The sequence below is a fragment of the Canis lupus genome, chromosome 7, assembly GCF_048164855.1.
Source record: "Canis lupus baileyi chromosome 7, mCanLup2.hap1, whole genome shotgun sequence".
Classification (NCBI taxonomy): Eukaryota; Metazoa; Chordata; class Mammalia; order Carnivora; family Canidae; genus Canis; species Canis lupus.
In genome coordinates this window covers 31,498,852-31,512,127 of record NC_132844.1, presented here as the reverse complement: position 1 = coordinate 31,512,127, position 13,276 = coordinate 31,498,852, and the positions used below count along the sequence as shown (strand labels likewise).

Below are 13,276 nucleotides of genomic sequence, written 5' to 3'. Positions count from 1 at the left end.
TAACTCCCAGTTGAGTTTGTGCTTGTCAAAGACAGCAACTGCCTCTTGCAATTTCATATTCTAGTATCTTGTATCATGCCTGCATATGTTGGGTATGTAATAACTATTAGATGAATAAAGGTGTATTGTATATAGTATATACATTTATACACTGCCTTATTTTAAAAATGTGTTCAAGATGACCAAACAAATGACAAGAAAATTAGAAGGAAAAAAGGAGGAGGATGGGAAATAAAATTCCACATTTGTGCCACGAGTCTGTAAGTGTATCTGTAATATGAATATAAGTGCATTTGTAAATCCAAAGAACACATATATGTGGAACTTGAAAAAAAATTTTTTAAAATGGGTTTGCTATTCGAGCCACAAGTTGCATCTTTTAAATTTTGGTCTCAGAAAGATTTCTTATTTTTCTGGGTGACACATTTTTGTCAGTATATATCTGATGCTGAAGGGTTTGTCTGGAAGTTTGTCTGGAATGCTCATTAGTGCAAAGATTAGAATGTAATCAGCATTTGGTAAATGGAGTGGTCTCAGTTGGTCCCACTGCTATGAAAACAGGAATCTGTAATATGACTGTATAGGGGCCTTTCAGTGTCTAAAATTTTTATTATCACTCCTCTTACCTATTGTATTTCAAAAAGCACATAGTCATGGGGTAGGAATGCAAGAATGCTCATTTGAAATAATAACTTTCTCTTGGAGTATCTTTTAAATTTGTGTAACTAAAGTACTTGTGAATTATGACTTGCCCTCAATGTGACGTGTTTGCCGAGTTCAAATAAACAAACATACTCTCATTCTTCGGCTCTCAGGATTAAATTTATGAGAATCTAGTAGATTTCTGTTTGTTTTTTAACATGAGACTCTTCTTGAATCTAATTCGTTGCACGATTTTGTCGTTGGAGAACAAGGCTTTGTGTGCCATGTTGTTCCTTAATTAAGTGTTAAAGTAATGAGGTCTTATTATTCTGGGTAATTTATTTAATACAATGAAGCAGTTAGTCACTCACTGGCAGTTTTTCAAAGGAAGTGGGCCAAGATGCTAACCCATTTCTTTTAGTATGCCAGCCATTAAAATTGTGTTTTCCAGGGATTTGCTAATCAGCTGGCAACTGATTTAAAAGGCGGGAAGACAGGATTCTTGAATGACAGCCACTGACTCACTGACAAGACAGAGTGTGTCAGTACACATTTTAAGCCTTGTCCGTTGGCGTGCAGATCTTGCTGCCAGAGAAAAAACTTGATGGCAAAGAGTTTATGTGCGACCTTTTGCATGTTTGCTGGATATCATCAGTATCATTCTTGACCATCATTTTGGTTTAGCGACTTGAGAACTGCTCAGTAGAGTATACTACTACTCCAGTTGAATGTTTGTTTCCCTGTCTCTGTGTTCTTTTGTTCACTTGAATATCTGTTGGCTCATCTGTCCATCAAATACTGGATTTAAGCTGTCAGTGAATGGACTGGAATTAACCTCTGAAAGCACTGTTTAGAATTGAGGTTGGCAAACTCTTTCTCTAATGGAAGAGGTAATAAGAATTCTAGCCTATAGGCCATGCTGTCTTTTGTAAACTACTCAGCTCTGCTGTTGTAGGGCAAAACCAGCCATAGATGATATGTCAATGAATGGAGGTGGCTGTGTTCCAGTAAGATACTGTTTACAAAAATTGACTTGCCTACTCCTGGATTAGATGGAAGTATCTGGCTCAACATAATTTGCGTGTTACACAAAGACTTTAAAAAATGCTTTTAACACTTATGAGTTCTCTAACACAACTTGTGTCTCAGGTTTGTTAGGTAGCTTAATTGTCATCTGTCTGGAGTAGATTTGTAGATTTCAGGGTATTATTTAAACATACTGATGGTCTAAAAAATATCTTTCTCTGGCATTGGTTATAGAAATGTTACTGGATTGGAAATATAAAAAAATACAAGAATTAAAAATTTCCACATCGCTGATAACAGTACCATTAAATTTGATAGATTTACTTGTAAATGATTTTAAAAACTATACTTTTGACATGAAAACATGGCCAAGATATATTGCCAAGCGAAAAAGGGAGATTATAGAAGACTTCTGAACAGGTTGTACAAAGAGATTTTATATGTAGAAACTAAGATTCACATATGTTTATGAACGTGCATACTTGAATATTGTAAACATCTGAAAAGACAGTCAGGGTTCTTAATTTTCAAGCAGAAATCCAACTCTGGCCAATATAAGCAGAAAAGATGTATTGAAAGATAGTGAATAGCTCAGAAATCTTTGGAGTGCCTAAGAACCAGGCTCAGAGGCCATATGTCTAGAAGCAGTACCCCAAATTCTACTGCATAACTGGTTTTACAAAGATGCCTCAGCAGTTGTCTGTGGGCATGGCACCATAGTCTGAATCATTGAGACCGCTAAGCCTGAACGCTGCATCTGTCTCCACTGTTACCAGTACTCTAGGATGCATTCTGGATGCCTGCTGCTCTTGTCATCAGCTTCCACTTCAGAGTGTGGCATGGGTGCATTTGATCGGCAGAGCCCATATTTTGTGCCCTACCTGCAATAGAAGCTGAAAAAGTGCAGATGGGGGCCCTACTTCTGTTGTGGACAAAGGGCCCCTGCCTCAGCAGTTGGGGCATTTCCCTAATTTAGGAAGAAGATTAAGAAGCTTGGATGACAGAAAGAGTGAAAGCTGTCCCCTGCAGACACTCAGGAAATTGTTGGTATTAATAACCCCAGGCAGGAGAGTTGGAAGAACTAACTGGGGCACAGAGGGAACCTTTTAGTTTGCTCTTCTTTACTCTTTTAATTAAAAAAAAAAATCCATATAACAATGATAAAAGATGATAGGGCAGGTGAACAAAAGGGAACGTTTTGCCCTCAACACTTCTACTGTTTTACTGCTCCCACATGGGAATTCAAGAAGGCTTCCCAGCATAATGGAGGCAAGTCCATCAACTTGCTTCCATTTAAAAATTCACCTTATGATTTCCTCTTGAATTTAGCTCTATACTGCTTGCGCTTAATTGGGCAGAAATAATCTTGAAATAATCATCTCTGAGATACCAGTGGCTTATTCGTCCTTTTGGCCTGGTAGAGTTGCTTTAATGGATCTTTTTGGGGTCTACAGGATTCAGCTTTGAAACAACACTAAGGTGTTGTCAGGTGCCATAGTTGATGAAGTGTTCATAGAGGCAAGGTGCAAAAATAAAGTCTACTTAAAAATGTGGGCCTACTATCTGTGTTTTGTTTTTCAACCCCCCATAAGTTTGCTTCTTGAGAGAAAACTTGTCTGAGAAGTTAATTCAGTCTGATCAAGTTTTAGCAGAAGCATACTAAAATTTTTTTAACTTTATTTTTTTAGAACAGGTTTAGATTTACAGAAAAAGTATGAGGATAGTAAAGCAGAGTTCCCATATATCCTTCACCCAGTTATTTGTATTATTAACGTTATATATTAGTATGGCATATTCGTTAACAGTTAATGGGCCAATCAATATTGACACATTGTTGACCAAAGCCCTTACTTTAAGATTTTCTTAGTATTTACCCAAACTCTTTTTCTGTTCCAGGATAGCTGGTGTATTTTAAACATTTACATTGTACCTTTTCATATGTATAATAATAAATGCTATTTCTGTTTTAAATAACTTAGGGAATTTGGGAGAAGAATAAAATAAAGCTTTGCCACAGTGAAATTCTTATATTCACTTATGCACGAATGCCCCATGCAAGAAAATAAATTACTTTTTTTCCCTGTTATATATTCAGTTGAACAGGTTCCTGTAGAACCTTACAACATTCCCCTGTCCCAGGCCGAAGTCATTCAGGAAGGGAGCGATGTGACTCTAGTTGCCTGGGGCACTCAGGTCAGTAACATTTATAAGAACTGATAATGTCCATGCTGTGCTTGGAAGCTCTCATTTTTAATCCTAATACTGTAAAAAGCAAAAGTGTTGTTTTTCTTATGTCTCATATTTAAGTCTTGTTAGTGCTGCATCTATATCTGGTACTGATTTCTGGTTGAAGGTGAGGTCATATCAATCTATTCAGTCTTATTAAAATATGTATTCATGTGGTGAAGCCATTAAAATCTGTTGAATTTATAAAAATGTACTCATTAAAAACTTTCTTTCGAAGCACACATTATACATCCTCACTTGCTTCTGTACTTGACCTCCTGTCTTTTTCAGCACATCTGTTGCTATCTCTTGTGATTGCATGTGGGCCATCGACGGGTCCCGACGCAGGATTCTATACCGTCCTCTGCTCTAGTGAACCTCAATACTGATCTGCTTCAGTTTTCCTAATGCTTGTTCTCATGTTGTTCTACCTCCAGACTTTTAAACTTGGGGCTTTTTTTTTTCCCTTTGACTATAGACATCTATCTCTTATCTCTTTCTTTTCTTTTCTTTTTTTTTTTTTTTTTTTTAAAAAAAAAAGGTTTATTTTTCTTTTTTGTGTGTGTAAAGGAAATACTTAATTTAGAAAACTTAGTATAGCATTAAATAAAGAAAATAAATAATTTGTAATACTACAACCTCTGACTCTCTTCTCCACTTCAGTTTTGGCTTGGAGAGGTAGTTAGTCCTCATGGTTTCTTAATTCCGGTGGGAAAATCTTTTATCTAGATCCCTGTCCCTCAGTACACATCTTGCCTGTCTTGGTAATAGGGAGGTCAGTGTTTTGCTTTTTTTCCTCATACTTACCATGTCTGCTGACAGTCCTCTTTCTCTTTTGTCCTCCTAAGAAGAGGTGTCTGGTTTTCATAGCTACCTCTACAAATCTTTCAGATTATATTCCATTTTACCTTTTCCAGGCTGTAACTTACTGGCTGGTCCCTTCCCTCTTCTGCATCTTCAGTTTTTCCTTTCAATGTTAAAAAGGTGTATATACATTCTCTAAAAAAAAAAAATACCTTTTCTCTACCCTGATTTTCCCTTAAATACCAGTATATTTCCTTTTTTTTAATCACTGAACTTGAACAGTTGTTTTCTACTATCTGTATTTAATTCCTTAACTTCCCTATGTTTTTGTACCTTATGAGTTCTGTTCCCACTAATTTACTAAAACTATTCCAGAGACATTCCTAATTTTCTAATTGTTAAGTCCAACCCTTAACACATGTTGCTACTGTGTATGACACTGGCTACTGTCTCTATGAAACCCTTCTTTAGTTTCTGGAATATATTGTCTCCTCTTTCTTTCTTTCCTTTCTTTTTTTTTCTTTTTCTTTCTTCTTCTTCCTTCACTGTTCTCATTATCATCGTTTTGTTTTGAGAGAGAGAGAGAGAGAAGTTGGGAAGGGCTGAGGGGGAAGAGACAGAGACAGTTGAGAGAATCTTAAGCAAGTTTAAGAGCCTGTGGAGTTTGACGCAGGGCTCTATCTCATGACTCTGAGATCATGACCTGAGGGAGCTCAAATCGAAAGTTGGTCCTTTAACTGACTGAGCCACCTGGGTGCCCCTCTTCCTCCTCCTCCTCCTTTTGCTTCTTTTTTTTTCTTCTTCTTTTTAATTTTTATTTTTTAAAAGATTTTATTTATTTATTCATGAGAGAGAGAGAGGCAGAGACACAGGCAGAGGGAGAAGCAGGCTCCATACAAGGATTCCAATGTGGGACTCGATCCTGGCACTCCGGGATCACGCCCTGAGCCAAAGGCAGACACTCAACCGCTGAGCCACCCAGGCATCCCTTCTTTTTTAAAGCAAATTCCTCCTTCTCCATCTTCCCCTTAAATGTTGGTCTTCTACAGGGTTCCACGAGTTCTGCCCTTTACTTCTCCCTCCACATGCTTTCTCTAGAAAGTAGGTTGACTTTCCCTTCTGTGTGCTGATATCTTTAGAATCAGTGTCTCTGTCAATGACTCCTTTCCTTTTCTGAAATTTAAGAACATCTTTCCAACTGTTTTCTAGCATCTGTGTTTGATTACTTTGGTGGAATATGGGGTTCAACGTATCTAAAACAAATTTAATTCTCCATGCAAATAAGTTCTTCTGGCTTTAAATGCTTTTCTATTAATGATGTCAGAATTTGGTTAACTTTTCAGGTCTGAATCTCTGTAGTTATTCTCTGCTATTTTTATTTCAGGTTCACGTGATCCGAGAGGTGGCTTCCATGGCTCAAGAAAAGCTTGGAGTGTCTTGTGAAGTCATTGATCTGAGGACTATACTACCCTGGGACGTAGATACAGTTTGCAAGGTATGAATATAGTGTTGATAGAGTATCATTTCCTTTAACCCTTGGGCCAGATTTGTTGGCAGTTTGCAAAGAATTGTTTTGAAATTTTGAGCTTCATGAGCATTTTCAGCTGATTGAAAACTTTAAAATTTACACCATGACAGAAAATATGTATCATATAATTCCCTCCCATAGTTTTCTGTTTAAAATATTACAGAACTGTGTCCTTCATGCAGCCAGCTTGGGTTGAGCTGTGGAAGTCATGGAGTGGTGCAAATGAGAGATGCCAAGTTGTTGAAGTCACCTGTGTTTTGAACTACTTCTAAGTTATGGTTGGATAAGCAAAGTTTAATATAGTCACTTAAGTGGTTTGGCCGAATTTTCATTTGTCTCCTCTCCAGAAGAGATGGAGATGGATTATTTAAAGTACAAAACAAAACCCCAGAAACCTCTTTATATAATCTTTATACTGTGAATAAGTTTGAATATTATGTTATAGGATTCTATCTGCTTTCAGTTTTCTATCCAAGGAATAGTCCTTCCTCAGGAATATGGTTGGTTATAACTGATCTTTTATGTTAACGTATAGATAAACCAAAGTGCATCTATTTCCATTGTGTGGTATATAAAGAAGATTAAGTTCTTACTTTGTCATACTCTTATCTACTGAAGTTTAGGTAATAATTGCATATGTTACTTTTCCTTGATTTATTGTTACAGCAAATAAGTCCTAGGACCTAGGGTATTTTATATTTTTTAAAGAACTTTAGTATTCCCACAGCTTTTATAGGCTGTTTCTTTGGTTTGTTGTGTGAAAAAAACCTTCAGTCACTATTGCTGTAAAAGTATAGCATAGGGTGTGTTTAGGTAAAGATTGTTTTATGATTTAATGGAACATAATAAGATTTGTTATAGTAAATGTTCTACAGACACTCTTGACATCTATAAACTTGACATGGTTGCAGATGGCTGCAACAATATTCTAAGTCTTTATATTTGTAGTTTCTATCATTAAAAGTAGTATTTTAGGTTGAGATATTCATAACTCCATGAAAGTAATGCTTCTTGCAGGGTTTTTCAAATCAAATCAGACACTGAGTTTTCTCAAGTAGCCAAATATTCCAAATTACGGCTATACCAGAGCTGATAGCCTTTGTCCCAAAATGGGGTTCCTTTTTGCATATATATCCCCCATTTATTATTGGAGTTTGTATTCATAAAGTGAATGGTGCTTTTCTTTGGTGATATGTTTTGTTATGGTACAGTGGGGATACTGATAAATGGATAGGGCAAGTAGTTTTAAATTTTATTTATGTTTTTATGTACTTTATACATTCAAACAGAATTTGTCGCAGTTTATGGTAAAACACGAATATAACAACACTCCATGCTTAATTGTGAAAGTAAAGTGAAGAGAGGAAAAAAGGGGGGAAATTATTTATCTTTAAATAAATAACTTGCTTATGTGGAATGCTCCTTCCTCCCTTTATTAAATCTACCGGTTGCATTTTGTGTAATCCTGGAATGTAGATCTTATTTTCTTAGGTCTCTTGACTACTAGAAAACATGAAAGAGGATACTAGAGACCACTCCTGAATGAAAAAGTGATGCATCCAACCTCTAACTCGCAAGCATCATCCTTTTAGTCTTGTGTTGGGGTGCTTTCATCATGTTATTTTTCTAGTTGATGACCCTCTAGTTATGACAGTGAAAGCTAGCTTGTCATTTCTTGATTAGTTTGGGTTATGTGAGTCTCTTCATTGCTGATCATGGTAATCTTCTGTTATCCTTTCATGTATCAAAGAAAAGTTTTGATACTTGGCATCTTTCTAGGATTTGGAGATGATTTTAAAGAAGAGGGCCCTATAGCTAAACCTCATTAAAAGTGAGGCTTTTGTTATTGTTGTTTAACTACGGTTAAGTTTTTCTTTATGAATTCTGTAGTAATCAAAATTTATTATCTCTTTCAGTTAGTGCTGTGTTTTATTGGTTCTTTTGTTTTATAATATAATTAGATCCCTCAGCTTCATTCATGACATGTTAAGTTCAACACTCAAATGCATCTTTTGGAATACCTAATCAAGAAAAGCCTATTAAAGGTAAAAAAAAACAACAACAAGAACAAATAGACCAACTTATTGCTCATACATACACATTAGCATACCATGCATAGTAAAATGACTCTGGGACACTTGAGGAATTGGTTAATGTAGTCTGAATTTAACTATGTGGGTTTTGGTGTTTTTTTTTTTTTGTTTTTTTTTTTTTAAGATTTTATTTATTTATTGAGAGACACAGAGAAAGGCAGAGACATAGGCAGAGAGAGAAGCAGACTCCATGCAGGGAGCCCAGTGTGGGACTCCATCTCAGGAATCCAGGATCATGCCCTGACCCGAAGGCAGACGCTCAACCACTGAGCCACCCAGGCATCCCTGAATTTAACTATGTTTTTAAAAACATAGTCAGGCTTTTTGTTTGATTGAGCCTTGAAGCATTGTTTGGAAGTTATAATCCTGAAAAATTGCTTGGAGACAGAGAGCAGCAGTGTTTGAATGCTGCACAGGGAAGCTACAAAATTAGAGACCTGAGCCCATCTGAGAACCATAGTTCATCTACTCAATCCTGGACCTGATATTAGAGAGCTAAGCTGAAAGCCTCTGATAAACAGAATAAAAATTCCTGAGTTTCAAAGTGCCTAAGAGATAGAGACCTACTCTAGGTACTGGGAGTGTGAATGGGGTGGAGTGGCTTAAAAACATCAGTGGGGAGGGTTGAAAGCCCTGAAGTGAGTGGTAAATTGCCTCTTTTTACTTGGGGGCACCTGCTAAGTAAAGTAAGACTCTACTAGAAACTAAGAATCCAGGGGTATTGAATCCATGTTTCATGGGCTTGTAGGAACAAAATAGGATGCTTGGTGGGGAGTGCTTAAACAGAGTTGGTCTCCCATTCAAGACAAATGACAAATTCTAAAGCTGTCTGTGGTGAGAGCTAATCAGCAAATACCTGAAAAGCCAAGTCATCACTTGAGACTGAAGTGTCAAAGACCAGTCATATTCTCAGTTGACAGGTGTAGAGTCAGGTTTTAGGATCTACCAGAAGTAGATTAAAACTTCCCAAATCCACAGCACAGCCTCTCCCCCTCTCAATTCCTTACTGGATTAATATAACTTACCTTCTGCTCTGTCTGCCCAGCAGAACAAGGAGTCAGTCTTCCTATCATCTGGAATTTCTATGAATCCGCATTCAATAAAAAAATTACTAAGTATATGAAGAGACAGGACCATTTGATTCAAAACCAAGAGCGAACACAAACAATAGAAAGCAGAAACACAGGTGATCCAGTCATTGGAGTTAGCAAAAACTTTATTATGTTTAGGACCGTGGAGGAAGAAAAGGAACAAAAGAGGTAAGAAAGTGGAGAATTATTCTGGAGAGGTGTGTGTGTGTGAGGGAGAGAGAGAGAGAGAGAGAGAGAGAGAGAGAGACCATTGTAGAACCAAAGAAATATTTGTCAATAAGAACTTAGTGGATGATAATAGTTTTCATGAATTAGAAGGCAAGTATATAGAAAATGTCCAAAGTGAAGTGCAGAGAGGGAGAAAATAAAATAGACTAAAACAGAAGAAGACATAAAATACACGGGGGATCTGGTCAAATAGATGATTTGAATTCCAGAAGAAGAGAGAATGAATTAGTTAAAAACAATATAAAAATATTTCTCACGAAACTTTCAGGACATTGCCATACTTGAGAACTTGTGAACTTCTAGGGATGTATTCAAAGAAAACCATAGCCACTTACACAATGGAATGAGATCTTAAATTGCCAAGGATGCCAACCTAGCATTCTCTACCCAGTGAAAACCTACTCTTTTTTTTTTCTTGTTGTTTTTAAGATTTTGTTTATTTATGAGAAACAGAGAGGCAGAGAGGCAGAGGCACAGGCAGAGCTCCTGCATGCAAGGAGCCTGAAATGGGACATGAACCTGGGAATCCGGGATCATGCCCTGAGCCAAAGGGAGGCACTCAACTGCTGAGCCACCCAGGCATCCCTAAAAACCTACTCTTAAAGTTAAAATGAAAAAAAAAAATTACTTTATGTAAATAGAAATTGAGAGAATTTATCACCAGCACATTTTCACTGAAGTACTATAAGGCAGTTCTTTTTTTTTTTTTTTAATTTATTTTTTATTGGTGTTCAATTTACTAACATACAGAATAACCCCCAGTGCCCGTCACCCATTCACTCCCACCCCCCGCCCTCCTCCCCTTCTACCACCCCTAGTTCGTTTCCCAGAGTTAGCAGTCTTTACGTTCTGTCTCCCTTTCTGATATTTCCCACACATTTCTTCTCCCTTCTATAAGGCAGTTCTTTAGGCAGAAGGAAAGTGATCCAGAAGATAGTCAGAATGGGCTTACATGGAGTTAAAATATTCTGTTGTTGTGGGATAATTAAGTGTAATATTTTTATTAGGTTATAGTGAGTCAGGGATGCATGTTGTAACTTCTGTACTAACAACTGAAATAATAGTGAAAGTGTATATGCAGCAAGTTCAAAAGGGACCTATAGATGAATAGAAATATTTGGTTAAGCCAAATGTGTTTAAAAAACAAAAAAACAAAAACCAAAAAACTCAAAACAAAACAGGTGTGTCAATAGAAAACAGATAATAGATATAAACCTAAGTATAATAATTAAAAACAAATGGATTAAGTCTGGCAAAAACCTATGATTGTCAGACTTCATTAAAAAATAACACCAATGTGTGATTTATGAGAGAAATGCTTTAAATATAAGGACACAGAAAATTTGAGATAGATGGGGGAAAAAAAAAGACCTTTGGTGTAGCCATAGTAATTTCAAATAAAACTTTTAAGGCAAGAAATGTTACTAGAAACAGAACATTTCATAGTGCTGAAGGAATCAACCTACCATGAGGATATTACAGTCTTAAATTTATTATGTCATCAATAGCAGAGTTTCAAAATACATAAAGCAAAACAAAATACAAAACTGAAAGGAGATGTAAATATATCCACAGTTCTAGTGGGAGACCTTGACACCCCTCTTAAAAACTGATCAGAGGAGCAGATAAGATCAGTAAGTATATAGATCTGAACACTTATCAAACTTGTCCTAATTTTGTACTCAACTATATAAGACATTTTTTTTTCCACTGAAGAACAGTATTAGTTTCAGGTGTACAGCATAATGATTCATTATTTATATACATTCTAAAATGCCACAATATGCCTTGTTCAATTTATCCAAATTGACCAAATACTAGGACATAAATATAATCTTAAACTTCAGATGTTTGAAGTCATTTGGAGTATGTTTGGACAACAGTAGAGTTTAGTTAGAAATTGAGACAAAACTAGAAAAGCCTCAACTTCCTACAAATTAAATAATTTATATTTAAATCATAGATTGTAAAAGAAGCTTCAACAGAAATTAGAAAACTACTGAACTGAAGGGTTATGAAGGTACCCCGTATCAAAAATTTCAAGATTCAGCTAAGCCATACTCGGAGGTTTCTATTATTCAATGTACTCCCTACATTGAATGTAGGGAGGCAGACAACATGGCTATAAATACATATATTTAGAAAACAGGAATAAGAACAAAAAAATTAATGATGTGAATTTGCATCTCCAGAAAGAAAATCAAACCTAGAGAAAATAGGATAAATGTAGTGATAAAGAGCAGAAATCAGTGAAACAGAAAATGTACAATAAAGATGTTTGATGAAGTAAAAATTAGATCTTTGAAGAGACCAGTGTACTTGATAAACCTTTAGCAAGACTAATGGGAAAAGCAGGGCAAACACAAATGAATATCCGGTATGAAGAAGGGGAAATCACAGAGCCTAGAGACAATAGAAGTAGAGGATGTCATGAACAATTTTACCAATAAGTTTTGGTTGAAATGGAAAGATTCCTGGGAAAATATAATGTTTTCAAAATAAAAATTAGTTATACTCAGTAGTCATACATCAAAGAAATTGAATCTATTTTTATTAATATTTATATAAGGAAAACCTTAGACCCATAGGGCTTTACTGGTAAATTCTTTAAAACACATTTCTTATGAATATTCTTACAAAAAATAGAACAAAAGGGAAAACTTCCAAATTCTTTTTTATAAGGCTGGCATAATCATCATATCAAAACTGTTCTGGACACACTATATAAAGCAAAACTATAGACACATATTTCCTATGAATGTAGTTGTAAAAATCAAACACAATATTGGAAAGTCAAATCCAATACTATAAAAAACTAAAGGTGAGGGTTTATTTCAAGTGTGCAAAGGGTGTCTGACATTCACAAACACAGTGGTCGATGCAGTTTCCCACATGAACAGGAAATGGTTCATGAACAATCACAATGATCTTCATAATACAGAAAAACATTTGTTAAGAGTCAATATCCATTCATAATGAAAATTTCTTAGTAACCTAGAAATAGAAGGGAATTCTATTAATTTGATAAGGCTACTTTTTACCTTGTAAGCTCTGAATAGCTATAAAAAGCCTGCGGCAGAAATTGTATTTCCTACTGAAATTTTGACTGCTTTCCTGTTGAGATCAAGAATGCAGCAAGGAAAGGGAGAAGAAATGGGTAGGAAATATCAGAAAGGGAGACAGAACATAAAGACTCCTAATTCTGGGAAACGAACTAGGGGTGGTGGAAGGGGGAGGAGGGCAGGGGGTGGGAGTGAATGGGTGACGGGCACCGAGGGAGGCACTTGACGGGATGAGCACTGGGTGTTATTCTGTATGTTGGCAAATTGAACACCAATAAAAAATAAATTTATTATTAAAAATAAATGCAGCAAGGAGGAACGCCTCGGTGGCTCAGTGGTTGGGTGCCTAGCTTATGCTCAGGTCGTGATCCCAGGATCTGGGACTGAGTCCCACATCAGGCTCCCTGCAAGGAGCCTGCTTCTCCATCTGCCTCTGTCTCTCTCTCTGTCTGTGTCTCTCACGAATAAAATAAATCTTAAAAAAAAAAAAAAAAAAAAGAATGCAACAAGGATGCCCATACATAAGGGCAAGAGAGACAAAAATCATATGGATTGGAAAGAAGTAAAACTTAACTA

The 13,276-nt window shown here is 36.2% G+C and overlaps 1 protein-coding gene and 1 long non-coding RNA gene across 6 annotated transcripts in view; both read left to right on the top strand.

The window, feature by feature from the left end:
• BCKDHB (branched chain keto acid dehydrogenase E1 subunit beta) overlaps positions 1-13,276 on the top strand; it is a 214,994-nt gene that overhangs the window by 68,255 nt on the left and 133,463 nt on the right. For all 5 annotated transcript variants that reach the window (XR_012033926.1, XR_012033925.1, XM_072832252.1 and 2 more), the window contains 2 exons: positions 3,764-3,861; positions 6,083-6,193. Coding sequence is in view for 3 of the 5 variants with exons in the window: in XM_072832252.1 (XP_072688353.1) it covers positions 3,764-3,861; positions 6,083-6,193 (209 nt within the window). In the remaining 2 variants the exon portion in view is untranslated. The remainder of the gene's footprint in view (positions 1-3,763; positions 3,862-6,082; positions 6,194-13,276) is intronic.
• On the top strand, positions 8,105-9,566 carry LOC140636723 (uncharacterized). The gene is made up of 2 exons (XR_012033933.1): positions 8,105-8,271; positions 9,368-9,566. It is a non-coding gene; the product is annotated as an uncharacterized lncRNA (long non-coding RNA).